The 26,925-nt window shown below is 42.2% G+C and overlaps 1 protein-coding gene across 1 annotated transcript in view; it reads left to right on the plus strand.

The window, feature by feature from the left end:
• The window catches only part of NEGR1 (neuronal growth regulator 1), a 452,107-nt gene that overhangs the window by 260,618 nt on the left and 164,564 nt on the right, over window positions 1-26,925 (plus strand). The window contains exon 3 of the mRNA XM_035123509.2: window positions 16,919-17,044. Coding sequence (XP_034979400.1) covers window positions 16,919-17,044 — 126 coding nt within the window. The remainder of the gene's footprint in view (window positions 1-16,918; window positions 17,045-26,925) is intronic.

The raw sequence follows: 26,925 nt of genomic DNA on the forward strand, positions 1-26,925 counted from the left end.
ATGACGGCATAGCAAGGTCAAGCACGCAAGCCCTAAATATAGGCAGAGGTGGGCAGGTGTTCCAATGCACTGACCAAGAGAGAAAGCTCAGGGTCATGTGCATTGGCATTATTGGTCCCTTGATCCATTTTGGCTAGCGTCCCATTGGTCAGATTGAACCCAGCATCAAGGGACCTACCAACCAGGTGTTGTGGCTACCCAATCGGATTCGTACCCACCCACAACACAAGGGTTTGGTTACCAGGTCTCACTGCAAGACGTGCCTTCTTTGAGGGGGGGCACGATTTACAGTGGTACCTCTACTTACGAATAACTCACGAATGTTTCTACTTACGAATGGAGCTCTGTCCGCCATCTTGGATGTGGTTTAGATAGGGTTGCTTCTACTTACGATTTTTTTCTCCCAATGCATTCCTATGGGATTCGACTTACAAATTTTTTCGACTTACGAATGTGCGTTCGGAACGCATTAAATTTGTAAGTAGAGGTACCACTGTATAAGGGCCGGCGCAGCCATTAGGCAATTTGAGGCTACAGCCTCAGGCAGCAGCACAGTGAGTGCCCGTCCTTCCTTGTTACTAGCACTGGCACCAATCTGGGACAAGATCATATCAATTTCCTGAAAAATCTCAGTGAAATTGCATGAGATCTTGCAGAACATGTGAGATGCTGGTGACTGAGGCAGCAGAGTGAGCAGCAAGACAGGGTGGCACTTGCCTCAAGCGGCAAAATGGGATGCACTACCCCTGGCAGTTATGACTAGCTCTGCGCATGTGCACCACCGCGTCTGGAGGGACTGCGTATGTGTACCACAGCGTGTGAAGTGCGCACGCGCAGGATGCTGTACATGTGCAGTCCGTGCGGGGTGCCGCTGGTGCATGGCGGCCCCACGGGCCACCCCTTGTGCACAGCGGCCCAGAAAGGAGTGCCGCATGGCCGTCACACGCCGGACCACGTATGTCCATATGGCGCGCATGGGCAGAGGCGAGGGGCAGGGAGGGGCACGTCAACTGTCACTCCCAAGGCTAGAACCCGGGGAACTCTGCCCCCATCGCCCCCTTGCTACGCCCCTGCACTTAGGTAGGTCCTTATGCATTGAGAGGCAGACCTACATTTTGGGGGCCCTAAAACTGGAACTTTAAAAGTCCCTCTTCACAACCAACAATGAGGTCTGGGTAACCACAGTTATCTTCATCAACTGAGTTGTTCCATGAGGGATCACCACACCTTTACAAAATCTGTGTTACAGACTCCCCAACTTTGGGATTGTTAAAATATATACAATAATAATCAAATTGAGCTGTGTGACACAAATTGCACTAAAGTTGCTTCTGGGGCCCCTCTGGGATTAGAGGCCTTGAAGCTGAAGCTTCATTAGTTTGAAAGTAGATCCACCCCTGTCTGCATCCAGGTAACTTATGAGATGAGACACACACCTCACATGAAATTTATATTGAATTTAATCAATTCAAAATTGAAATTTCTTGGATGGAAGACGGACTTGTTTTGAATTTTAGCAGCAACTCTAATTGCTGCTGTGCTAGGACTGATCTCAGGAGGTTCAGCATGGGGATCTCGATCAAAACTACTAGAAAAGTTACAAAAATAGAAAAATTAGGTTTATTCTAGCACCATGTACATCATGTAAAAAAAATTCACAACTTACTCATAAATCAAATAGTTTATAGGCACAACTGACACACACACACCCTAATCAAGAGTAATTGCTCAGTGGGACTTGCAACCCAACCCTCTATATCGGGCATCCCCAAACTCGGCTCGCCAGATGTTTTGGGACTACAATTCCCATCATCCCTGACCCCTGGTACTGTTCGCTAGGGATGATGGGAGTTGTAGACCCAAAACATCTGGAGGGCTGAGTTTGGGGGTGCCTGCTCTATATGATTCTATGGCATGCCTACTTAAGAATTCCATTGAGTTCAACAAGTGCTTAAGGCTGCAATTCTGGAAGTAATCCTTAAGTGCACATTGGTTTTTAGGGTCTGACCTTATTCATTTTTATTCAGAAGGAAGTGCTAACTGAGTTCAATAGGACATTCTCCCAACCATTTATGTGTAAAGTAGGCAAAACCTCTGTGTATTTACTCAAAAGTGACCCACAGACAGTGGGGCTTATTCCCAAGTAAGTGTGCCTAGGACTTCAGCAGTTATTACGTTCAGTGTTCTCTGTTTTGCACCTCCTGAGAATAGAAGCCAGGAATATAGCACAGTAATTGTAATTGACAGATTTAGTGATCTGGATAGAACAATCCTATAACTGGATGAATAGCTCCAAATCCATGAACACTGAAAAATGTCCAGATTTTTTTTCTTCCTTTTGGGTGATTCATATTCAAATTAGATTCCCTGCAGATATTTAGAACATGACAGTTACTGTCAGTAGACAGAAATTCTTGCCAGAAGTAATTAAAACAAAAGGGGAGAGAAAGAATGTCATTGAGCACTGGCTTCTTCCAGGACACTAACGTGCTATTTCATAATAATTGCAACACTAGCTTATTCTCCGATTGCTGTTTTCAATTACAGCAGCAACTATGTATCCTGCTGTAATTAACAGGTTGTATTTGCATTTACATTAGAAAAGTATTTTAAGAAGCTCAGACCATGTAACCACTTTAAATTTGGAGGAATGTGTGAGGAATGTCCCCCCCCCATCCATTATTATGTAGTTCTCACAAATTATGGGATGTGGGTGGCGCTTCTTGGGCTTGCCGATCAGAAGATTGGCGGTTTGAATCCCCGCGACGGAGGGAGCTCTCGTTGCTCTGTTCCAGCTCCTGCTGGCCTAGCAGTTCGAAAGCAACGCCAATGCAAGTAGATAAATGGGTACCGCGGTGGGAAGGTAAACACCATTTCCGTGCCCTCTGGCTTCCACCACGGTGTTCCGTTGTGCCAGAAGCAGTTTAGTCATGCTGGCCACATGAGCTGGAAACAGTGGCAGAGCTTCATGCTCCAGCACCGGGAGCGGAGAGCAGGCGGGGGCGGGGCTGGCATGCGTCCCGGGAGCAGAGCACGCCGCCTGCATGGGTGTGGCGTGCATTCTGGGAGCATGGTGTGTTGCCTGTAGGGGCGTGGTGCACTGCCCACAGGGGCGTGGCGCGCGTTCTGGGGACGGGGACAGCCGCAATGGCACCCTACTGGGATCGCGCTGCCTGGGGAAAACACTGGCTCCCTCGGCCTGAAAGCAAGATGAGCGTCACAACCCCATAGTCATCTTTGACTGGACTTTACCATTCAGGGGTCCTTTACCAGTGGTAAACCTGTTTCTGGAGTGTACCATTTCAGACTGCAGGTGGAAGTTCACATGGTAGAATGTTCCTCCATACGGTATATGTATATATGTATGAATGAATGAATGTTTGTAAATAGATATATATGAAATCCCTGAACACAGTAGACTAGTTACCAGGACTCTGATCACCAGTTGCTGTTTTTCTTTATTCCTTTATTGATTTTGCATGCTATCCTTTTATTATGTTCGGGGGGGGGACACCTCCTGGAAAGTTGATTCATAAGAAAATGAAATAACTCCCTTATTTTCCCTATATATCTATGAAGTATTGATATAAATATGTCATCGATGAAGGTGCCATTTTAGCTAGAATTTGTAGCCAAGTTAGTAGAAAGCACACTGCCTGGTGATTCAGAAACACGCTCCATTTGTGTGACATCTTCTTGCCTTTCACACTAAATTCCAAATTCTTATTGTGGTTTAAAAGTCAGCTCACACCAATGGCTCTTTGATAATTTTCTCATGATATTACCCACTATTTCCTTCCACTATATTCAAACCGTTTAGAAGTATAGATTTTCTGCAAATCCTTTTAATTAAACCATATCCTACCCTGAGGATCTTCTCAAAATCTTCCATACCGACTTTTCCATCCTCAGCTATCTGAACATTCTGTGCTCTTTTTTTAATTTGGATTTCATACCCTTTCTGGCAAAGATCCATGTCCTCCTGCTTGCACCGAATAACCCCAAGCACACTGATGATGCTCATTAAGGGAGCTGTGTTATTACTCAATTTTGATCGTAGGCTTGCTTTGGTAGAATGTCTATATTTTCATCATGCAGCTAAAAACCAGCTATTTAAATAAAGCATCACACTGTGCCAGTGAAAGATGAGCCCATTTGCAGTTATCGCATAGGGCTATGACAGATAGATGCAAAGCAGTTTTGAGCCCTGTGAATACCCTTATGTATATTAGGACTTTGTCTGGTTTTTCTTTTAACCAGGGTCTTCCTGAGCTGGCCAGACCAAAATGCCGGCCAGTGCAAAGGAAGAGTGCCATGGGGATTGGAACAAGTTGTTTGCTCCTGGGTCTGAGAGAAGGCAATGTGACCTTTTGAAAGTAGCACAAGAAGAAGTAAATATTGTATGAAGACGCAGGAAAATACTTCCACGCTATGCATTGGGAATAATGAGCATGCTGTGCAGATCACAGCTGTGCTGTTAGTGGTCTGCTCTCTACAGAATTGAGTGCAGCTCTCGGACACACCATGAAAACGTTAGGCCCATTGTACAAACACCTCGGATCTTCCCTTCCTTGCTATCCTGTTTGGGTAGGAAAGAAAGAAAGAGAGTTGGTTTCCAGTTCCAGCTAGATAAAGGAATTCCTGCTCCTGAAGAGTAAAGGATGCTCAGAGTATGCTCTTCCTTGAGGCTACTGAGAGCTCCCTTGGTTGGTGTTTTGTGAAGCGCACACATTTTGCACTTGTTAAAGCCAAATCTGAATCTTACAAAAGCCTGACCTTTCCCCCTCTATGCCATTCCTGTGACATTGTGCTTGCTGTTCATTCTAGTGTACTTCGTACTCCCCACACCCCACACCCCAGTGCTGCCTTAGGACACCTCCACTGTTGTTGTTGAATGATTTCAAGTATTTTTGATATTGGAACAAAACAATTAAGTAGTGTTGTGGCAAGCTGACCGTCAGGCTTTGAATTCTGCATTTGCCATGCTCTTGCCTACATTGATAGGTAGCTAATCACAATGAGAAGGACCTGTAGGCACTCAGCAGGCATACAACAGGAGACGGTAGGAATTAAGCTTCTGAAAGATCAGTTACACAAGAGTGAGACGTTCTCTCTCTCTCTCTCTCTCTCTCTCTCTCTCTCTCTCTCTCTCTCTCTCTCTCTCTCTCTCTCATTATAAAATGGTGTCACACAAAGATTAAATACCCTTTGGTCTCATTTATTCTCATTAAACCCTACATTGAAGAAAGTGAAAATGCATTTTTATTTATTATTATATTTATATCCTACCTTTCCTCCAGGTAGCTCAAAATGAAATACATGATTCTCTGCCTCCTCATTTTATCTTCACTATAGCCCTGGGAGGTAGGTTTGGCTGTGAGATGGTGGCTAGCCCAAGTTCAGCTTCATGGCTTAAGTGGGGATTGAACCCTGGCCTCTCGGGTCCCAATCCAACCACCTAATCACTACACCACATTGGCTCTCAGCCTTGCACATGCATTTTATACTGTGAATTTGGGCTAGAATATCGGAGGCCATCTTGGTTTCATTCTGCAAGGTGGCAGAATTAGCTAGAATTAACCTAGATGTCTGAACCTGTAACCAATGAGGAAAATGACAAGGCATGCATGCAGCCATTTGTGAGATTTTTATACAGGTACTGGATCAAGAAAGCCAATTCTGCCTGTTTCATCACTTACATCTGCAGTCTGCACTTGCAACGCAACCACTGTCCTCACTTGTTCCCCTGCCTCTTTGAAAGTTGTAGGTGTGAGACTGGATCCATTGGTGCCCTTCCATGAACTGAAAGAGGAGTCCTGTTCATGGAAGAGTTTTTTTTGTCCAGGACTATGCTAATAGAAAAGAAGGGGAAACTGTTTCCCCAAATTCCTCCTTCGCCCTCCAGTCCTTCATTCTTCCTTTCACAGAGAGGTCCACCGGATCAAAGGCTACTCTGCATATAGAAGGATGCTGTTAGCTTCAACTTACACTTCTGCCAGGCAAATTTTGAAAGGGGATGGCCTTTGTGATGCCTACAAAAACAGAACTCCTGCAATAGCCTAGGACAGTGGTTCCCAACAGGTGGTCCGGGGACCCCCAGGGGTCCGCGAGCTATGCCAGAGGGGTCCGCAAAATGCTATTAGAATAAAAAATATATTAAATATATTTCGTATGATAACAGATTTTTTGTTTTGGCCGCTTCCTGCATGAGCAGAGTCTAGCACAAAACTAGAATTAGATAGAGGCAGTAGTTCTGCTGTATGCCGTTAGGTGGCGCTTTACAAACACTACTGTTTTGCAAAGAGGCCGCACGCGCATTCTACTAACGCTCACCTCCCCAAGATGCTTTGCGCGTGTCGGCTTCATTTGTGCACTACTGCGCAGGTACCCTGTCTTCTCCATTCCCCTCCCTCCTCCCTGGCGCGCGCTGCCTCTTTGCAAAACAGTAGTGTTTGTAAACAAAGCGTTGTTTTTCGCGGAAGCTACAGTTCGCGTAGTTAAAAATGGACCGTTGGTTAAAAAGTGGTTCGTTAAAATGACATAGGCCTACAGATGAAGAGGAAGATAATGCATTTGATGTTCAAGCAAGTAAGTCAGTGACTCTCGAACTGATCTTGTCAGTGTCCATTGAACCTAAATTAAAACTAACTGTATACTGATGGAGTACTCTGTTGTAATTGTAAAAAACTTATAAATATAAAATATAAAAAGACTCTTAATTTGGCTCTCATTTTTTAATTTTAGGATTAGGAATTAATGGGGGTCCTTGTCACAATAGCAGCTCGATGAGGGGTCCTCGAGAAAATTTTGTTGGGAACCCCTGGCCTAGGAAATAAAATACTGTTTTAAAAAAACCCCCAACTCCCAACCAATTCAGTATGATAGGAATAGGAGTTGATTTTATTCACAAGCTTGTGGGGGAAAGCTCATTCATCAGTAATTCATTGCAGATAATACAGTATCTTGGGGTCTTAAAGGATTACTTAATAAGAAGCAACTGTTGAGGATAAAGAGCTGTCCTTCAAAAATCTGCATTTTGACTATTTGTTTTCCCCACATTTAATTATTATTAACTTACAAGTTTTTTATTGAAAGATGAGAGGGCTTTTGGTTATTTTTATTTATTTATTTTAAAAAAGTCAAATCGATTTAGTTTGGTTCATTTGGGGCTATATAGGTCACAGCTGTTCAGTTTTTTTCTTCTTCTTTGCCACAGAATAGATTTTTACAGAGTGAATTAGAGTAATGGATTCATTTCAGGGATCTACATGGGGAATCTGATTAATAAATTATCCTTTTATGTGGAAATAATACTTCTGGATGTTTCTAATCTTGAGGATGCTTTGCAACATATGCAAGCCCTATGAGGTCATTAAATGAACTGTGTTAAGAGTGGATTATTGCCTTTGAGGGTTAGATTGTGACATATTTTGAAATATGTTTCTATTTTGGGGAAAATGTACAAACTCATTTCAAACTGCAAGGCAGAGTAATATTATACTTGGCTGTTCTAGGAAATTGAAAAGCCGGATATTTTTCTTTCAGCTTTTTTCTGACACCGAAACTACTTACAAAGGTTCTTTCTGCTAATTTAAAAATGAAAAAGGGAGAATTGAGGAAGGCTTAATCATCCTTAGGCACAAATCTAATATAACCCTCACTTTTAAGTGATTTTTTTTCTAAAAAAAATGGATGCAGGAAGCGAATCAAGGCCTGAGTATTGTTTTCCCCACAGTATTTGAAAAGGTTGTTGGTCAGAATGGGGTGAAGATCTTTGAAGAGAGAAGTGAATTCTGCTCCTGGAAATGGTGAGTCAGGAGTGAATCACCTTATTAACTATCTTTCCTCTTTTTGTGACCTCTTCTATGGAATGGGTACAAAAGCAGCCATACCTGTCCTCCTGGCACTTCTCCATGGAACGACACTGTGGCCACATTCATACTGTGGCCACATACATTACAGCACCACGATACCGCTTTAAACAGTCATGGCTTCCCCTAAAGAATTCTGGGAGATGTAGTTTCCTAATGGTGCTGAGAATTTTTAGGAGACCTACCTATTCACCTCCCATCCCTTTTAACGCCATCTAAATTTGCCTTCAACACAAACACACACATACAGGGAGCAGGTGGCCCTGTGGTCTAAACCAGTCAGCCTCTTGGGCTTGCCAATCAGAAGGTCGGCGGGGTGAGTTCCTGTTGCTCTGATCCAGTTTCTTCGTTTTTACATGAAGCGAAACCTCTCAAAACTTAAAAAGAAAAGAAGAAGAAAAAATGGAAAAAGGAAGAAAATAGAAGAAAAATTTGCATTGAGCATAGAACAAATATTAATACAGATATTAAAATATGACTTCCACTCTACCTTCGATTGCCTTTTTAAAGACTTGCTTTAAATTTGCGTGGTTTGCTCTGATCCAGTTTCTGCCAACTCAGCAGTTCAAAGCATACCAGTGCAAGAAGATAAATAGGTACCTCTGCAGCAAGAAGGTGAACCGTGTTTCCGGGTGCTCTGAAACTTGTCACAGTGTCCCATTGTGCCAGAAGTAGTTTAGTCATGCTGTCCACATGACCTGGAAAAGCTGTCTGTGGACAAACACTGGTTCCCTCGGTCTGAAGCGAGATGGGTGCTGCACCCCATAGTTGCCTTTGACTGGACTTAACTGTCCAGGGGTCCTTTACCTACACATACACATACACAAAAGGCTATGTGTTTACTTCCACTGTTTTAGTAAGCTATACATACGGTAGTTTAGATTTTGCTGCTGTAATGTAGGGGGAAGGTAATCAGGAATGTTTTTGGGAGTATGGGGGAAGAAAGAATTATGGACTCAGCATTTTATTCTGAACATTTTGTATAAATGTGTGGTCAAAGGCAACCAGCTCCAGAATTCTTAGTCTATAAAGTGACCACAATTTTCCTAATACTGTATTCTACAAAGCCTGTAAATTCTATTCATTGTAAAATCAAGACTCTTTGATCGGTATGGAATTTTTCATGGAGACCCTGTGTAGTGAATGATATAATCTGGGCAATTCTTGGAGGTTAGAGTAGGTGGTGGGGTGTCCATTGAAAAGTAGATGTACTACAGCTGTTTTAGCTTCCAACTACAGGGGATCACATTAATTGCTTGCAACTGTTCCCCACTCCACCCCCAGCATCTAAAACATAAGACAAATTTCTCTTTTGTTTGGGTGTGCTAAAAATCCATGGATGTTATAGGGGGCTTTTTTCATTTGTTTAATGAAAATCCATTGCGTTATAAGGTTTCAAACTTGCAATTTTAAATGAGAGTAACCTTAAGGCAAATTATGCAGTGCATGTCAGATAGAAACCAATATTAAATCGGCACATTTGTTCCTGAACTAATACATGGATTGGGTCTTAGTTGTTCCCTGCCTTCCATGCTTCTGAATGTTCAGATGCAGTCATAAGCTCACAGCAATAGAATCAAAATACTTTCGAAAAGGTGTGTGTGTGTCTCTTCAGTCCTATACACCTAGGAATAAGTTCCCTGAAGTCAAGAAGAATTAGTTCTGTGCAGACATGGATAACAGTTTTGCACTGTAAAATGGCATGTATAAAGATGTACTGTACTTAAATTCAAATGTTTATTTACAGACTAATTTAGAAATGGGACGGAGCAGACTTTTGGGTGTACTGAACACATGCATGTGATAGACTGGAAACAGACTCATTTACCCATCTATCCATCCCTACCATAATTGTGTCAGGCTTTCAAGCTTTCTCTGCTCTGCTTGTACATTTTAACAAATGGGGGTGGCAGTTGCTTTGGCATCCCCTATCTGTATCCATGTGGTTTTGGTCCATGAGTGAAGTTTTAAGCATCTTAACTCTTGCTATAAACTGGAGGGTTGGGTTCCTTCACATAATATAGTACATTAACCTCTGATAATGGTTAGGTTTAGAGCATGTCAATTGGCCTTTCCCTCCCTATGGGAAATTGTTAGTGGCAAGGAGGGTAAATTAGCAATAGAAAGAGACAAAGAAGTTTCTGTTACCAGTTCTGGATTGTATTCTAGTCAGAGTACACCAATTCAAACTAATGAATCTAAGATAGTAATGCCAACTTTAATAGAAATTAGAGGACTTATCCACACTTACCTTTGGACCTGTGCTTTCCAACCACAGGCCTGCACTTTAGGGCTCCGTGTCTGACTGCTCTTTTTTCTCCTAAAAGCTTTCCCTAGGGAAACCTACTCTTTAAAGCAGAATTGCAACAAAAGTCCATTAAGGTTTTCTGCAGATTGCCATTTGCTATGCTGCAGGGGTAGATAATGGGTTTTTTGCAGGGGGGGACGACGACCTCTGGAGCACACACAAAAAGTGTGTTTGGGCCCAGAGCTTTAAAGTTCAGGCTGTGCCTGAAAAGTAGAAAGGTAAAGTAAAATAAGCCCCTTAGTAGAACTAGTCTTTGATACAACCCACTGTCTGAGTGGCATGCAAAATTCATGCAGGGATTTGTACCAGCCCAGCTGACTTCAGTCGCAGGTGTTTGTTGGCCTACAACGGGTGTGTATCTATTACCTTCTTAATAATGTTTGTGTTTTGTATCCGATGGTGTATTTGTTCAGGGACAGGGAACTAATAAAGTTATGTCTAATGGTAATAAGACTAGCTAAAAAGGGAACATAGAATCCAAGGATGTGGCTGCACCGTCTGTGTGATATTCCAATTATATTTTCAGCAGTTTTGATTTGCATCGCTTGCAAAACATTTGCCTCGCATCATCTGCTCATCCCGTACTCACATGCCAAATGCATGTTTTCATTTTCTCTGTCTGCATTTCTGGAGTTCTGCCAGGGATGGCCAATTTCTGTATTCTTCAGGCAGCTCAAGTCTCTGGACTGCTATCTCCTTATCGTTATAAACCCAGCCGCTTGACTAAGAGACTTTTTTCATTCTTGACCATAATTCATATAGTGCCGTGAGTATGCAGTGCACTTTGCAGTTCTCCGTCTCAAGGAGTTTACAGACCTCAGAAGTCTGGGAGCTTCTGCAGACCAGTTCCTTCCCACACTGCAAAAGCAATGTTGGGCGTTCTGGGCTATGTGGGTGAAGCACAAACTCTGGCTCAGGGATGGGGAACCTGTGGCCATCCAGATGCTGCTAGACTCCAACTCACATCTTCGCTGCCCACTTGCCATTCTGGCTGGGATTGACAGGAGTTGCAATCCAACAGTATCTTGGGGACCACAGGTTCCAATCTTCTTCTACTATCATTGCCTCCCCTGGAAAGCATGCTGTAAAGCTAATATGGGAATGGACCCTTAGAGGTATAGGCCATAGATTGTTTCATTAGCACAAAGGCCTAGGTGAAGAAGAAAATGTTTTTGCCTGGTGCCTAAAGATATGCAATGAAGGTGTCAGGCAAACTTCCCTGGGGTGAACATTCCACAGAAAAGGTCCACTCTCATGTTGCCACCCTCTGGACGGGGGAGGCACATGAAGAAAGTCCTCAGGTGATCATACGATCCAGGTTGATTCATTTGACCAGGATTGCCAACTTCCTTTTAATTGGTTTTTTCCCCCTTCCCGCTGCCTTATAAAATAAATTAAATAAAATAACTGCTGCCTAACAGGCTGAAATTCAGCAGATGCACAGTCCAAACACTGTACCTGTTGATTGTCAATCTGCTGTGCAGTTGTATAACCTCTGGAGCTCTAAACCCAATTATTTTCATTTTTTAAAAAACTATCCATGCTGATGCTTGCTCACAAACTATACTCAAAAGTATAATAAATTCAAAATATTTCCCTCACTCCAAACAGAGACATTGTCCCAATCGCCTGGAGCAGAACCCATTGGCTGGCTGCAAATGGATACAGCTTGCTTTTCACCCATTTGTGGATGAGCTGCTTTGTGGCCTTTCAAGGCAGTCGCTGCCAACACTGTTTGATTAGAATCACAGCTGTACAATAAACAGATACTGTGTCTCAATCAAAGCCACAGCACAGAGTTTCCTTTATGCCGATGGAGTCAGCGCTTCCCAAATAGTGTCTGCTCTTTATGGCCTTTGGAATGCCTGCTTCTTGGGGATCCCTTGCAGTTCCCTCCCCCTCCTCCGCATGTTATATGTGGGGCTGCCTCTGGAGACACTTCAGAAACTTCAGCTGGTGCAGAATTTGGCAGCGAGGTTGCTCACTGGGGCAAGACGATTCGATCATATTACACCAATCCTGGCCTGGCTGCACTGGCTGACAATTAGTTTCTTGGCCCAATTCAAAGCGCTGGTTTTGATCCATAAAACCTTCAATGGCTCAGGATGGCCATACCTCAAGGGCCACCTCCCCCCATATGAACTAACCTTGACCCTACGACCATCATGTCATACCCTCCAACATTTCTCCAATGAAAATAGGGGTGTCCTATTCTATAATAATAATTTTACTATTTATACCCCATCCATCTGACTAGGTTGCCCCAGTATATATACATACACACACACACACACACACACATTAAACATTAAGAAAACTTTGCTATAAAGGGCTGCCTTCAGATGGCTCAGGGGTCGGATAACTGCATACCTTCAAACATTTCTTTGGTGAAAATAGGGACAACCTAAGGGAAAGTGGGGCATTCTGGGATCAAATCAGAAACTGGGACTGTCTCTGGAAAATAGGGACACTTGGAGGGTCTGTCATGTACCTCTAACATGAGAGGTCCAGAGGGTGGCAACACGAGAATGGGTATTTGCTGTGATAGCTCCCTGCTTGTGGAATGCGCTCCCCAGGGAGGCTTGCCTGCAACCTCCATTATTTATCTTTAGGTGCAAGGTAAAAACGTTTGTCTGTGACCAGGCCTTGGGGTGCTTCACATTCGCAGGCATCCCCAAACTGCGGCCCTCCAGATGTTTTGGCCTACAACTCCCATGATCCCTCGCTAACAGGACCAGTGGTCGGGGAAGATGGGAATTGTAGTCCAAAACATCTGGAGGGCCGAAGTTTGGGGATGCCTGTTCTATGGCCTTTTGAATGTATTTGTGGGAGGGTGGTTATTGGTTTGTTTTTGTTACGTATTTTATGTTCTCCTTTCGTATTTTTATCTTGTGAACTGCCCTGAGATCTTTAGGTGAAGGGCAGTTTACAAATTTTAAAAAGAAGAAAGAGGAAGAAGAAACATAGATATTGCATTGTGTGGAAAGCATAGAGTAGGGGCAGTAAAGAAAATAAGACATAGCCCACGTTTCTGCATGCTGAAAGCACTGATTGCCTGCCTGAACCTGCAAACCATCTAAACTCTGGGCTGCTAGGGGCTCCAAAGTGATGTTGCCCACAGCATGATTCCTCTTGAGTGTTTACTGTGTCATCCGCTGTTATGCTGCACTGAAAATCTTAAGTCTCCTCGGGGGAAAATCAATAGCTGAAATTGTGCCCACATGAAAATAATTTGTATTGTAGAAATAAACAGGAAGTGTTTCTTTTTGTTTTTGTTTGTTTTAAACTGCCTCCCGTATCTTGGAAACAATCTGGAGCGAATCCCCTCCTTGCTAGTGAGAAGCAGAGTTGCTTTTTATATACCTAGAAAAGAAAAAGGAAAGAAAATGCTGAAGAGTTGCTTTTCAAGGATGCAATGGTAGGCATGTGATGTCCCTAGGCCAGGTTCAATAAACATTCCATGCGCTCCCTCCATCCTGGAAGTCTGCCTCGAATTGATTGGTGTTCGTCCGTGCAGTCTTGCAGCAGCTCTTGTGAAGAGAGCTAGTCGGAATTATTTTTATCGATTCTGCCACTATGTAATTTTTATAGAGCTGTTTGACCAGTGCGACCCGATACATATCATTACAGGGCTTTTGTTTTGTTTTGTTGTCCCCTGAATGAACATGCAAAGCATCAGAACCACGCCAAAACATGATTACTAACAATTTGAGTTTTAATCTTGTCATCCCCTTGAGATTTCGGGGGAGGCATTTCCAACTCTAGAATTCATAAATGATAGGTGAAAAAGACAAACGGGCAGTTCCTGGTTGAGGTGAGGACAGACTGCTAAACTTCAAAGCGGCAAGTTACGTAATAAGGATTAGAGGCTCCTGTTACAATTGCTAAAATACCAACCACAACTGCTATGATTAAACACCAACTAGAAATGCCAGCAAGGCTTGCTAAAGCTTCTGGTGTTCTTTTATCATCGTTAACAAGGCATTACAAGGCCCCACATAATTTTCTGACTCAGATTAAAATATACAAGGTGGAGATGTAGTTATGGTTGATAGTGCGATCCCAGAAGTCTCTGTTCTGACTGTTTAAAGTAGCACCATAGTGCTTTAAATATATGGCGCTAATGTGGCTTAAGAGGTACACAATCCTTCCTGATATTGAATTGCCTGATAAGGGACAGAAACCTGTCACCGCAATGTGGCTGTTTTCGTGATACCTAGCTTCCATTCAAAATCAATGTGAATGTGAGCATGCAGAACCAGAGTATTTCTGAGTCATGCAAGAAAGACTAGAATCCATAAGTAGCAAGAGGTAGTATCTGGAGCAGGTGTTGCATGTTCAGACCCAGAGACCTCCCCCCTAAATAACCACACATGACTCAAATTTTGGTTAGGTTTTTGGCAGAATTTAAGCCACAACTTTATTGATTACAGGAAGTGAGTGGTTGCATAGGCTCTGGTTCGACTAGCTTCCTGCACCCTTGCAGGTAGCGCTGACCCAGTGCACCAACATAGGTCAGCCAAGGGTGAACACCTGGATAGGTGGAAAGCCGGGAACAGGCTATGTCCGCCACCCAGATGTCTCCCTGGACTCAGGCACGGGCACAACCCCCTCACAGGGTTGAGCAAACAATTTGAGTCCCTGGATTCCTTTAACGGAATTCCCTTCATATAGGGGTGGCAAGAGCGTTCTCCCATCCCTATCACCTGAACCAGTGCCTATCCGCAACCTTACAAGTTGTGACGACTTGCTACGTGGTGCGCGAAACCCAAATGGCACCAGCCAATCAGCCAAGGGGGAAAAATTCCTGCCATGCCCCTGTCCCAACAACAGATGACCCATGACAGCATGTCAAGCGCAACAAAGCCCTAAAAGTAGGGAGTGGTGGGCGGGTGTTCCGAATGCACACTCTGAAAGAGGAAGCTCTGGGTCTACTGACATATAATGATCATTTCCAGGTACTTTGCCAGTTCTTGCTTTATGTTTTTGCTTACTGGAAAAAAACCAAATCGCTTGACATATTATGAGTCATTCTGACATGAGTGTAATTGTGGGGAGCAAGTGAGTTTCTCATCATTCACTTCAACATTGTACAAGATATCACACATACATTCCTATCTAGAGGGTTTGCAATCTGATGCAAAAACCAAAGGGCTGGGGATATTCGTGAGGGATTAATAAGTGAGTGATGCAGGTACAGTGGGAATAACTCAGGCGGCAGTAGAAGAGCAATTAAGGAGAGGCTAAGTGGCTCAGGAAAGGTTTTGCTGCAGAACTTGGTTCTCCAAAGAGGCTAAACAAGAGACCGAGGGAAGCAGAGTGGTGAAGACAGGAGGGAGGGGACAAAGCTGTTCAGATTCAGGAGTTCCATATCTGGTTCATTGGTTGGAACTGACATTTGGGTTCCCCAAAAACACAATGTTTCATAAATTGGTCCCCATAGTAATATCTCTTCGCAAGCAGTGCACTAAACTTAGAATAATTGGTGCAGGGGGGTTTATTGCAAAGAAATAGTTGCACAGCACAGCCTTCAAATCACTTGAAACAGGTTAATATCAGTTACTTGGGTAAGATTGAAGGCCAGTTTAATTGTGGAGGTCTGCAAAGAACATGACTGCCACAATTTTAATTGGCAAGGAACAAGGCCTTCTTGACAGTGGCACCTGCTTTATGAAGTGCTCATGCTCATCCTCAGGAAATCAAAGGGATAAGCTCCTTTGCAGTCTTCCTGTAACAAGCCAAATCTTTCCCGGATTAGCAGGTCTGTGAAGATGATGCTGTTGCCTATGTTGCTCTTCATTTGATTTATTGTGTTGGATTGTTTTATTTTAAATGAATTGGTATTAGATTTAGGACTTTTGTTTGTATTATTTTTTTTACTATTGTAAACCAACTTCTGGAGTTTAATGGTGGAAAGATACATAGTATAACAAGCCAAATAACCATTAAGAACGTATAAATTTAGATATTATTATTATTATTATTATTATTATTATTATTATTACTATCATCATCATCATCATCATTTTGCACTCCATCGGCTTGGCGCTCTGTTTGGGGAAACCACCGGCACTACCCTAAATCCAGTGCTGGTCTAAGCTACCCAGTGACTTCTTGTTATGAAGAATATATATTACTTTCAGTGTAAGGAGAAATGTGCCTCTGAATACTAGTCAATGGCAAACATAACAGAAGGTGCTATAGCAGTCAAGTTCAGCTTCTTGGCTTCCAATAGGAATCTGGCTGGCTGTAAGAATAGAATGTTGGACAAGATAGGCCATTGGTCTGAGCGTTTCTCATATGTTCTTATCTCTCAGGGTTGTTGCAATGATATAATGGGTGAAGAAAGATGAAATATAAATGGAATATTAACCTACTAGGTTTTTTATAGTGATGCTCCAAAATTCAGTGCCATTTACAAAGGCATTCCTTGCCGAGTTCAGTGGGACGTACTTCCAGGCAAGTGTGTTTAGAATTGCAGCCTGAATGTTGTATAAACTAAAAACAATTCAAGGAAACATATTCCTCAGTGTGTATTCAGAGGTGTTACTTTGTAGAGATATTTCACTATAGAAAATGGGCATGTGAACTTAACCTTGCATAGTGCATTGCGGAGCAAGGGTGACTTGTTTGGGATGAAGCTGGATTCTGACGATATCAATATTGCATCTTTGATGGCATCTCTAGTGTTTTCCCAGTTTAAGGAAATCTTTAACTGTGTTTTATTGTGTCATTTCAGTTTCTCCAAAGATAAGTCATATCTCAAATGACATTGTGGTGAATGAAGGAAGTAACGTCACACTGGCCTGCTTGGCTACAGGGAAGCCAGACCCTTCCATTTCTTGGAGACATATTTCTCCATCAGGTATGCTCAAAATCCACTTGATTTGATTCTTTGTCACAATGTGCATGTGGTTTTGGTGTGTTTGTGTGTGCTTTGGGTTGCTGCTGCTGCTGTTTTAAGTTAGATACAAGTCTAATATAAATTCCAAGTGCCAGGTTGTTCAGGAGCCAAGAAATTTGTTACAGAATTTGTTACAGAATTTGAAATACGTTACAGAATTTGATTAAAATCACTACTTGCGTCATACTGGTGGCAAAAGTCCATGATATCAATGACAGCAGTCCGAGAGAAGCTATTAGCTTTAAAATGTTATATATGTGTGTTTGTGTGTGCGCATACATGTGTGTTTCGTTTCAATTCGTTTGTGTGTGTGTGTGTTTCGTTTCGTTTCGTTGTTAACAGTTTCTGGCTTTGAGTTCCTGCCAAAATCAGTGCCCTGTGGAAAGGTGCAACTGGTTAATGAGAAAGGGGGGAAACTGTACATTTTCAAGGCTTTATCCCCCATGTTTGAGTGCCTCAGGCAAGAGATCTGAAGTTAGTTTCTAGCTTTCATCTGTTCATGCTCCACCCTACACTGGCACACAACAACCCACATGGCTTTTTAGCTATTTAACAGACTCCACCCTGATGTTTTCTTCTCTTGCTTTCCTGTGCTAGATCAGGGATAGTCAGTGCTGATGGACTACAACTCCCATCAGCCATGAATGGTATTGGAGAGCACCACATTGGCCACCTCTGTGTTAGATGAATAGCATTGACAAAATGGCCACCGACTGCAGCTTCAAGGGGAGAGAGTTTGTGTTGGGTTTAAGAGCTTATTCCGGTAGTTAGACAATATTTAGATAGTAAATCAGCCACATATGGATGTAGGCGCTGGAGCCACATCCTAGCATGCCTACAAGAAAGGCTAAGCAGCACTTTGCTTTATAGTGGAGGGCTTGAAAGAATTACTAATAGTGACCTTTAAAAGAGCAACAATTAAATCTTTTTAAGTGACCACCAAGGGAGTAGAAAAATCAGTTACTCCATAAAGGTGGTCTTTAACTAAATGTCAAACAAAATTGTGTTGGGAACCTTGGGGAGTCTTCAAAGTGGGAGCCTAGGACGTGAACTCTCCTAAAAGGCGACACAGGGCCTTGAGTTGCATTGTGAAAATGACATTAGCAGAACCTTGCTGCCACCTTGCAATTTCAGTGCAAAGAGAAATTTGGAATGCCCCCCCCCAGCTGAATTTCTGATTAAATCAGCACAGGATTTATTTATATATTGAAATATTTATAAACTGCTCTTTCATAAGATATATCAAGGCAGTAACTTGAGTCTTTTCTTCAATCCTAAACACACTTACTAGAAAGTAAGCCCCATTTAACACACTGGGACTTCCTTCTGAGTAAACAGGTGATGGTGCTGATGAATGTTGCCAACTCTTTGGATCAAGAGATTAGATATGAATAGCTTACTCCCATGAGATGGCATCCTTTGATGAATGATGTCTTCATAAAAACTTCTATTTGTCTACATTGTACGAGAATTGGGACTACTTAGGTAAATTGAAACAAAAAAATTTACCTTTGGATAACAAAATCAATTAGGATTGTGCAGAAAAGATCCACAAGGAACAACTCTGGATCCTTCCCAGTCGTGGCCACTCCTTTTGCATTCTGAATGATTGGTTGATGCATGAATGTTCTAAAGAAGAAAAATGTTCTCTGGTAATCAGCCACTGGGAATAATCAGCGGAGATAAATGCAAGTTAAACACTTGTTAATGCCAGATGGTGCTGAACCAATAAAGTCTGATTCAAATATTTAGGAGTTCCTGGAATGTACAGCTTTAGAATGGATATCTGGATCCTTTTCATTAAAGATACCCCTGCATGTTGAGAGCTAGGATAACAGGGAAGTTTTGGGTGAGTGTTCCAATATGCTACCCTCAATCTGCAGCCTGAATAAGTATAATCCCATGAAAACTTGTGGAAACAATTAAAACCTATAAAAAGGCCACAGCAGGCCACTGAGTTTGGTCCCCTGTCCTAGGGCAGGACACCTACTCCCTAAGGCATTATAGAGATGTTTGCCCAATCTCCTAAGAAAAAGAATTCAAGACTCTGTTACTGCAAAAAGTATAATAGGAACATTTGGAAGGAAAAGAAATCTGGTGGGTAGGGAATTGACTGAATGTTCTCTCCCCACTTTCCACTCTAAACCAACCCACCCAGAACACACTTACCTTTTAAAAAGAAATAAGTTGGGGGCACTGTTACATTCCTGAATGCATAGCATGCAGCTGTTGCTATAGCATCCTTCAAAAAGGAAAGGCGAGATTTCACCTGCAAATATTTGTGACCTGGGCAGGGTTACCACTTCCTAAAAGTCAAAATTCTGGTACTTGAACTTTGAACTTGAACTTTATTGTTATTTCGGCCAAAGGCCCACAATATAATCTTATGCAACACAATGTACAAAAACACTGGGCAAGACAGGATAAAATAAAGCAAGAGTAAATAAAGTTTTAAAAAATCAATACATATAGGCAGATATAATTTGCAAGAATTCCTTGGCTAAAATAGATGGAACAGTACATTTGTTTCGACAATTTCCACTATAAATTGGGTAATAAAACAGATTTTCAATAATCATGAAGTAAACCATTTTTCCTTTTGTATGAGAGAACTGTAACCAAATATCTTGCTACTAGCAGTGTTCTGCTAGAGTCGCTGTCTTGTAGCAGATATGTTAACTGAGACTCCAAGTTCTCAGTCAAACTTTCTGTTATTAAGGGAAATAGAAATCTGGTCCGGGAGTCTGTGTGCAAAGGACAACAAAATAATATATGGTGGAGAGATTCTACAGTTTTGTTGTCACATGCACATAATGCTGAAATTTGTCCTTTAGTAAACCTATTGCCCATAACGTTGGATGGAAAAACGTTAAATCTTGCTTTAGTAAAAGCAAATCTGTGAGCCGCAACGGATAAAGATGACAAATAAGATGGAATCTGCGGTGTGAGCCGTATACCAAGATTCAGCGGTGAACATGTACCACTTCCCATTATGACATTTTGTTGGAGGTCAAACTCATCTAGTTTTTGCATAAGTATTCTCTTGGCCGAGGCGAGGTCTAGTTCCAATAGGTCCGATGGAGACAGTCCATAGGACACGATTTTTGTGTGTATCTTCTCTGCCCATGGGCTAGCGAATTCATCTCGCCAGAGACATTGAATGAGATAGAGTTTTGAAAGTCTGTGTCGCAAGGACAGCCAATAACAAAAAATACGTCTCCATAGTGCGTTTTCTAGAGAAGGGATTTTTAGTTCTAAACGAATGGCTGAATTGCTCACACACTGGGGCAGTTTTAACAAACTTCTCAGAAATTGATTTTGGACCGTCTCCAAGGACATCAGGTTTACAGAGGCCCCCCATAATGGGGCAGCATAGGCCATTGTCGCGATCACTTTAGCGTTATATACCTTTAAGGCTGATGGAACATGAAGAGCTCCATCAGAGAAGAAAAAGCGCAACAGTGCGAACGAGAGAGCTTTGGCCTTATTTAGGGTATATGCGATATGTGCTTTCCAGCCCATGTTGTGCTGGAAGTAGACACCCAGATATTGAAATTTGTGAACCTGTTCAATAGGTTTCCCCTCCAGTTCCCACTTATAGGTTTTCCGACTTCTTGAAAAAATTAAAACCTTTGATTTGGCTTGATTTATAGTGAGAAAATTTGATTTACAATATGAAGTAAAAATTTTAAGGGCCCTCCTAAGTCCAACTCTCGAGAAAGAGAGAATCACGGCATCGTCCGCGTATAACAGCAATGGACATCTATAATTTGCCAGGCGGGGGGGCATGGATGACTAGTTGGGATTCGGCTAAGGGTGCCCTCATGTCCCTGATAAATAAATTAAACAGGAAAGGGGCTAATTCTGGTACTTGGGTGGAGCCTGGAGGATGAAGCCTAGTGGATCAGAAGTAGGACTATAGTGATAAAGGGACAAGGTGCACAGACAACAGACTTCACACCTTTGATCTACTAGAACCCAAGTTCCACCAATCAAAGCCTGGTGCAAAAAAGAACTTAGAATTAAAAAATTCTGATTCTATGAATTGGATGGCCATCTGCCATGGATGTTTTAGTTGAGTTTCCTGCATTGCAGGGAGCTGGACGAAGTAACCCTTTGGGTCTCTTCCAACTCTGTACAGTTCTATGATTCTGCTATGGTCTTCCCTAGACAAGTCACTCAGATAGGGGTCATGATGTCTCAGTTCTTCGGTAGAGATAATATTTAGTTTCATTTGCACAACTGCAGCCATGCAGATCCATAGAACACTTGAATTACATTTTAATGAATGAACAAAATGAATGAATTGATTACACTTAACTGAATAGTGTTCCATTTGGACATAAGTATTAACTAGAAACAGAATCATTCATTTAAAATAAGGCCTCAGAGAGTGCTCCAGTTACGTTTAACCATGTACATTCTAGCACAGAAATGCTGGTGGATCTCACTCCAGGGAGGGATAAGACGCTCATGTTGTGTCAACGAGGTGTGATCATGAGGGTGATTTCAAGCTTGACAAAATAAATGTAAGAAGTACACCTGTAAACTATTCTCTGAGACTATGGCAAGGAGGCTATTGTTTAAGAAAAGATGCACCTGCAGTATATTTCATGCCTTGTTTGAGGCTCTGGCTTCAAAATACCTATGTTACTGTATCAGCGTTACTAGAGAGCTTTTTTGGGTGACTGCTTGGCAATCTGTTATGGCTGAAATCCTGGGTCACCCTCTACCACAGAGAAAATTATGCTAGGGTAGAGGCCCGGGGAGGCTAAAAGGGGGGCTTTGCCTGGAGATATCGAGAGCTGGTATGGTATGGTCAGGTTAAGTTGGCATACCTGGGGTAATGTACCATTGGTCTGGGTCAGTACGAATTCGTGCCATTTTTCTACCTAGTATGAGGGTCAATACAGTCTCTCTTTTTGTAGTGTTCCACATTCATAAAGCCGCTTCAGTACAATTATATGCATGTTCATGCAGAAGTAAGTCCCACAATGTTGATTAGACACAGGCTATGTTCATATTAGCATCATAAAATGCAGCAAGGTTATTGCTCCTCGCTGCATTTCAAGTTACAATTTCACATTGCAGAGAGAGGGATGGGCATGTTTACATATTATCTGATGCACATTACATGTTTAGTTGCCCCACTATTCATGAGATTGCACACTGATATGGATTGCCGCTGAAATCATGTGTACTTGGCTTCAAACACCTCTGGCGGGAGTACACTGGAGCTAGAGTAAATAGCAATGTGTATACGGCCATGGAATCAGCACTTCACAGTGCAAACTATAAAATGTAGTATAGTTTGAAGAGGGGGGAAATAACCACTTTGTATAGTTTCCACTTGGCAGAGGTTGGCACATTGCTTTTTGTTGAGGAAAAACTGTTAGTCTAATATGAATGAAAATAAACTGTAAAGTTATTTTAACTTAGTACATAAATTAGAGCATGAGTTTTAATGGGGCATGTTTAACTTGCAGTCATTATGTAAATTCATTCATTATTATAAATATTCATTATCTAAAGCTATTATGTAAATCCGCCAAATCTACACATTTAGTGTAACACTAGAAGGAACATGGAACAGAAGCTTGTAATCTGAAAATCTTATATTGTTGAAATGTCATCTGAATAAATTGCAGGTATTAGTTATTTTGTTCTGACATTTAAGAGCAAAGTGCAACATCAATAGCTGAAGAATGAAACTGGAATCTTAAAAGAATTTGGGGTTGTCTGAGACATAATTCTGCCTCCCAACACTTGTATGCACAGCATGATTATTATACTTTCCATTTTTTGAAAGCAAGAGCTAGAAATGTTAAGTCAGAGGAGCTGCATTGCAGCGCTTGCTCTCCAACCTTCTCAAAGCCTCCAGGGAATGAGCTACTGCAATTTCTCTTCAAACTGGCTTACACATTACTTACCTTTATTGTGCATGTTGAAATGGCCTCCAGGTGTGGTGGTTTAGCTCTATCTCAATATAACATGTGCAATTGGTCACTGTTTTGCCCTTCTGATCCTATGTACCATCTCCACATAATCCCCAGTTGCTTCTGGGACTGTATGGTGCTGGCATCAAGAAGCTCCAAACAATCAGATCTAAGTATCATGGAGTGGTTTTTATGCACCAGAGTGGCAAGAATGGTGTTCCAACATGCAGCATCCTTTCAAGTAGTTGGGTTGTTGTTGTTTTTCCCCTGTGATAAAGGTAATGTGAATAAAGCCCCGGACAGCTCATTCAGTTGCTGAGCCATTCTTGTAGATATGGCGCTTTCCCCTATACAGTGGTACCTCGGTTTAAGTACACAATTGGTTCCAGAAGTCCGTACTTAACCTGAAGCGTACTTAACCTGAAGTGAACTTTCCCATTGAAAGTAATGGAAAGTGGATTAATCCGTTCCAGACAGGTCTGCAGAGTACTTAAACTGAAAGTACTCAAACTGAAGCGTACTTAAACCGAGGTATGACTGTAACTCACTAGCACTCTGCCTTTTGAAAGCTTAACTCCACTAATACAACGAATAAACAAAATTCAGCAGAATGCCTTAGTCAGACTGGGAGAGTAGGGTGTGGGGAGAGTCACAGAATCCTGTAGCACCTTAAAGGCTGGCTCTTTATCATGGTATGAGAACTTAATTGCCAATAAGTCTAATTAACCGGTGCATGAAGACCGACTTAGACAAAGGGAAGGAAGGAAGCTAAAGGATACGAATTAATCCTCCAGTTAAAGGCCTTTTCCTGCTTTACAAAACAGGAAAAGGCCTTTAATTGTGAAATGGGTTAATGGGCCTGGAGAACGATACTTAAGACCTTTTGCACTCATATTTCACTCCAGCTTTAGCTTTCTGGATGGGTTCTTTTTATGTCTCTTGTCTTTCGTTTATTCCCATCTTATCAGTTTGGTTGGACTTCCAATGTACCTAAGTGAGCATAAACTTGCCTCCTTTTCTGTAAAGCATTAAAAGAATGAGAGCCCCATATGCATACGGCTAAAGATTGAAGGAGCCCTATGACCCACCAGTGTCCCTGATTATGAGGAAACATCCTGTGGGCATACAGCCTTTTCCGATTAACACCAAATATGTGGTGGTGATAGGAGCAATAATACACATTAATGTACAATAATGTATATTAATCCTGCATGAATGACAGTATGATCAGAAATGGCACGAGAGAAAAGCAAATATTCCTCCTCTGCAATGTAATTCATCTAATGCTTCTCTCACCAAGTGTTCCCTGATGTGTTAGGGGTTTTTGAAATGTTTTTCCAGTCCATTCAATTCTTAATACCTGATTTCGGCGTCCATTCAGTGTCCTTAGGGGCAGTCCTTTGTTGTCTGTGCAAACAACTGAAGGGCGTTGTTGTCAGATGAGGGAACCTATGGCCTAGAACAGGCATGTCAAACCTGCGGCCCTCCAGATGTTTTGGACTACAATTCCCATCTTCCCCAACCACTGGTCTTGCTAGCTAGGGATCATGGGAGTTGTAGGCCAAAACATCTGGAGGGCCGCAGGTTTGACATGCCTGGCCTAGAAGATGAGCAGGTTAAATTATTGGAATAATAAACCAGCTGTGTATAGCTTGACTAGAGAACTGGCCTTGTTTGAGGGCTTGTAAAATATTAATTTTAAAGTGATGGACATGTGTGTGTTTGGTAGGAGTTGGTGGTGGTATCCAAGCATAGGCCACAAGCACCATGCTGCTTTGAACAGTCATGGCTTTCCCCCAAATAATTCTGGAAGCTGTAGTTCGTTAAATGCGCTGAGAGTTCTTAGGAGAGCCCTATTCCCATCACAGAGCTATAATTCTCAGAGGGTTTAGCAACCAATCCCTCTTGCCAGCCAAGTCTGGGAATTGTAATTCTTAGCACCCTTAACAAACTGCAGCTCTCAGAATTCTTTGGCGGAACTGTTTAAAGTGCTTTAAATGTATGATTGTTTAAAGTGCTTTCAATGTATGCTGTTAATGTGTCCAAAATAATATGACATGTTTTATATGGAACCAAATTGTGCACAGTAATCACCACTGTTTATAATGAAAATGATATTTTTAGAAGCAGTTTACTCAGGTCACTGTAACACAAAATTTTGTACACACACACACACACACACACACACACACACACACACACACGGTGTTTAGCATTTGCCCCCATTCATGTAAAGGAGACTGCAAGATTTCTATTTGATGCTAAATCAGGCTCATCGTTAATTCGATAGCAAGTTCAAGGGGGAGATCAATGCCTATTAGAGAAATTAAGACTCCTCTTTGTATGAATGAGTAAAAGGTATATCACTGCTGGTACAATCTGCCCATTGCAGATCTCAAGGGTTTCTAACCTTACCATGCATTTAATAATAGTAGATAGAGGTATAGGTATAGGAAAGGGAAGATAAGAAGGAATGATTAGGCATATGTAGTTCACACCTAAATCCCGGGTTCACTTGGTTGCCATGCCTTTAGTCTCACCCAAAGCAGAAGTGAAAGCTGTCCATAGAAAAGTGCAGAATGGAGAAGTGCAGAATTTATCAAGAATCGTGTCAGAGTGGAGAGTTGACCCATTGAAATCAATATAGTTGTTACCCTTTCAGCCTATTGAGTCCTATTATTTCCAATAGCTCTAGCTCTTAAGCATCACTGAGGATGTTAAAATTATTCATATCAAACTGCCCGGGTGTCAACATAAGAACTGAAGAGAAACCTGCTGGATCATCCCAAGGGCCCAACTATCCAGCATCCTGTTCTCACAGCAGTCGACCAGATAAAATCAGTTAAAATCAGCTGGCAAGGCCCTTGTTGCCAGTTCTGTCAAGCTGTGGTTTGCGGAGTGGAGGCACAATACAGGGTCTTCTCTGTGGATACCCCTAAGCTGTGGAATGACCTCCTTTATGAAGCGTGTCTGTATCAGACACTGAGAACTAGTAACTTAATGCCCAATTGTAGAAGTGGTAAGGTAATTTTGACTCAAAATTCTAGGGTTCTGTGCCCTGAAGTACCTCTCCAGTTGGAGATGTTGTTATTTCATCACGGATACAGTAATGTGGTTTGCATGTTACATTAACCATAGTTGAACTATAGCTCACTGTAGTAGTGTAACTGTAGTAGTGTAACTATAGCTAACTGAGTAGTGTATTGAAATTATGGTCGCTTTACTCTTCCTCTACTCCTGCTAGGAAACAAGCAGTGGCCTCCCTTGCCACATCGCTTGAATCCAGTCTTATGGTTTGTTTCTCTCCAGACAAATCAGAAGAGGAGGCCAAGGTTTGTGCGGCGGCAGCGGGCACAGAGGAGAAGCAATTTGCCTGGGATTTTAACTTCCTGTACCGTCACACTGCTCATTCCCATGAAGCCAGGCCAAGAAACTGAAGTAGATTAGTTTGTATGCTGATTTGTGGTCTCCCTGCAAGGAATCTATGTCATATCCTGCTTCTTCAACATGAAACATGAGATTGAGGATCTTGGTGTGTCAGAAATACAGTAGTGGAGCCCAGTGTTCCCCCGCCCAAGAAAATTATTATTTATTTATACCCTGCCCATCTGGCTGGGTCTCCTCAGCCCCTCTGGGCGGCTTCCAACAGAAAAATAAAACAATCGATTAAACATTAAAAGCCTCCCTAAACAGGGCTGCCTTCAGGTGTCTTCTAAATATCTGGTAGCTCTTTTTCTCTTTGACATCTGATGGGAGGGCATTCCACAGTAGAGCGCATTGCAGTAGTCCAAGCGGGAGATAACCAGAGCATGCACCATCTGGCGAGACAGTCTGCAGGCAGGTAGGGTCTCAGCCTCTGTATCAGATGGAGCTGATAGACAGCTACCCTGGACACAGAATTGACTT

Source organism: Zootoca vivipara, chromosome 7, assembly GCF_963506605.1.
Source record: "Zootoca vivipara chromosome 7, rZooViv1.1, whole genome shotgun sequence".
Classification (NCBI taxonomy): Eukaryota; Metazoa; Chordata; class Lepidosauria; order Squamata; family Lacertidae; genus Zootoca; species Zootoca vivipara.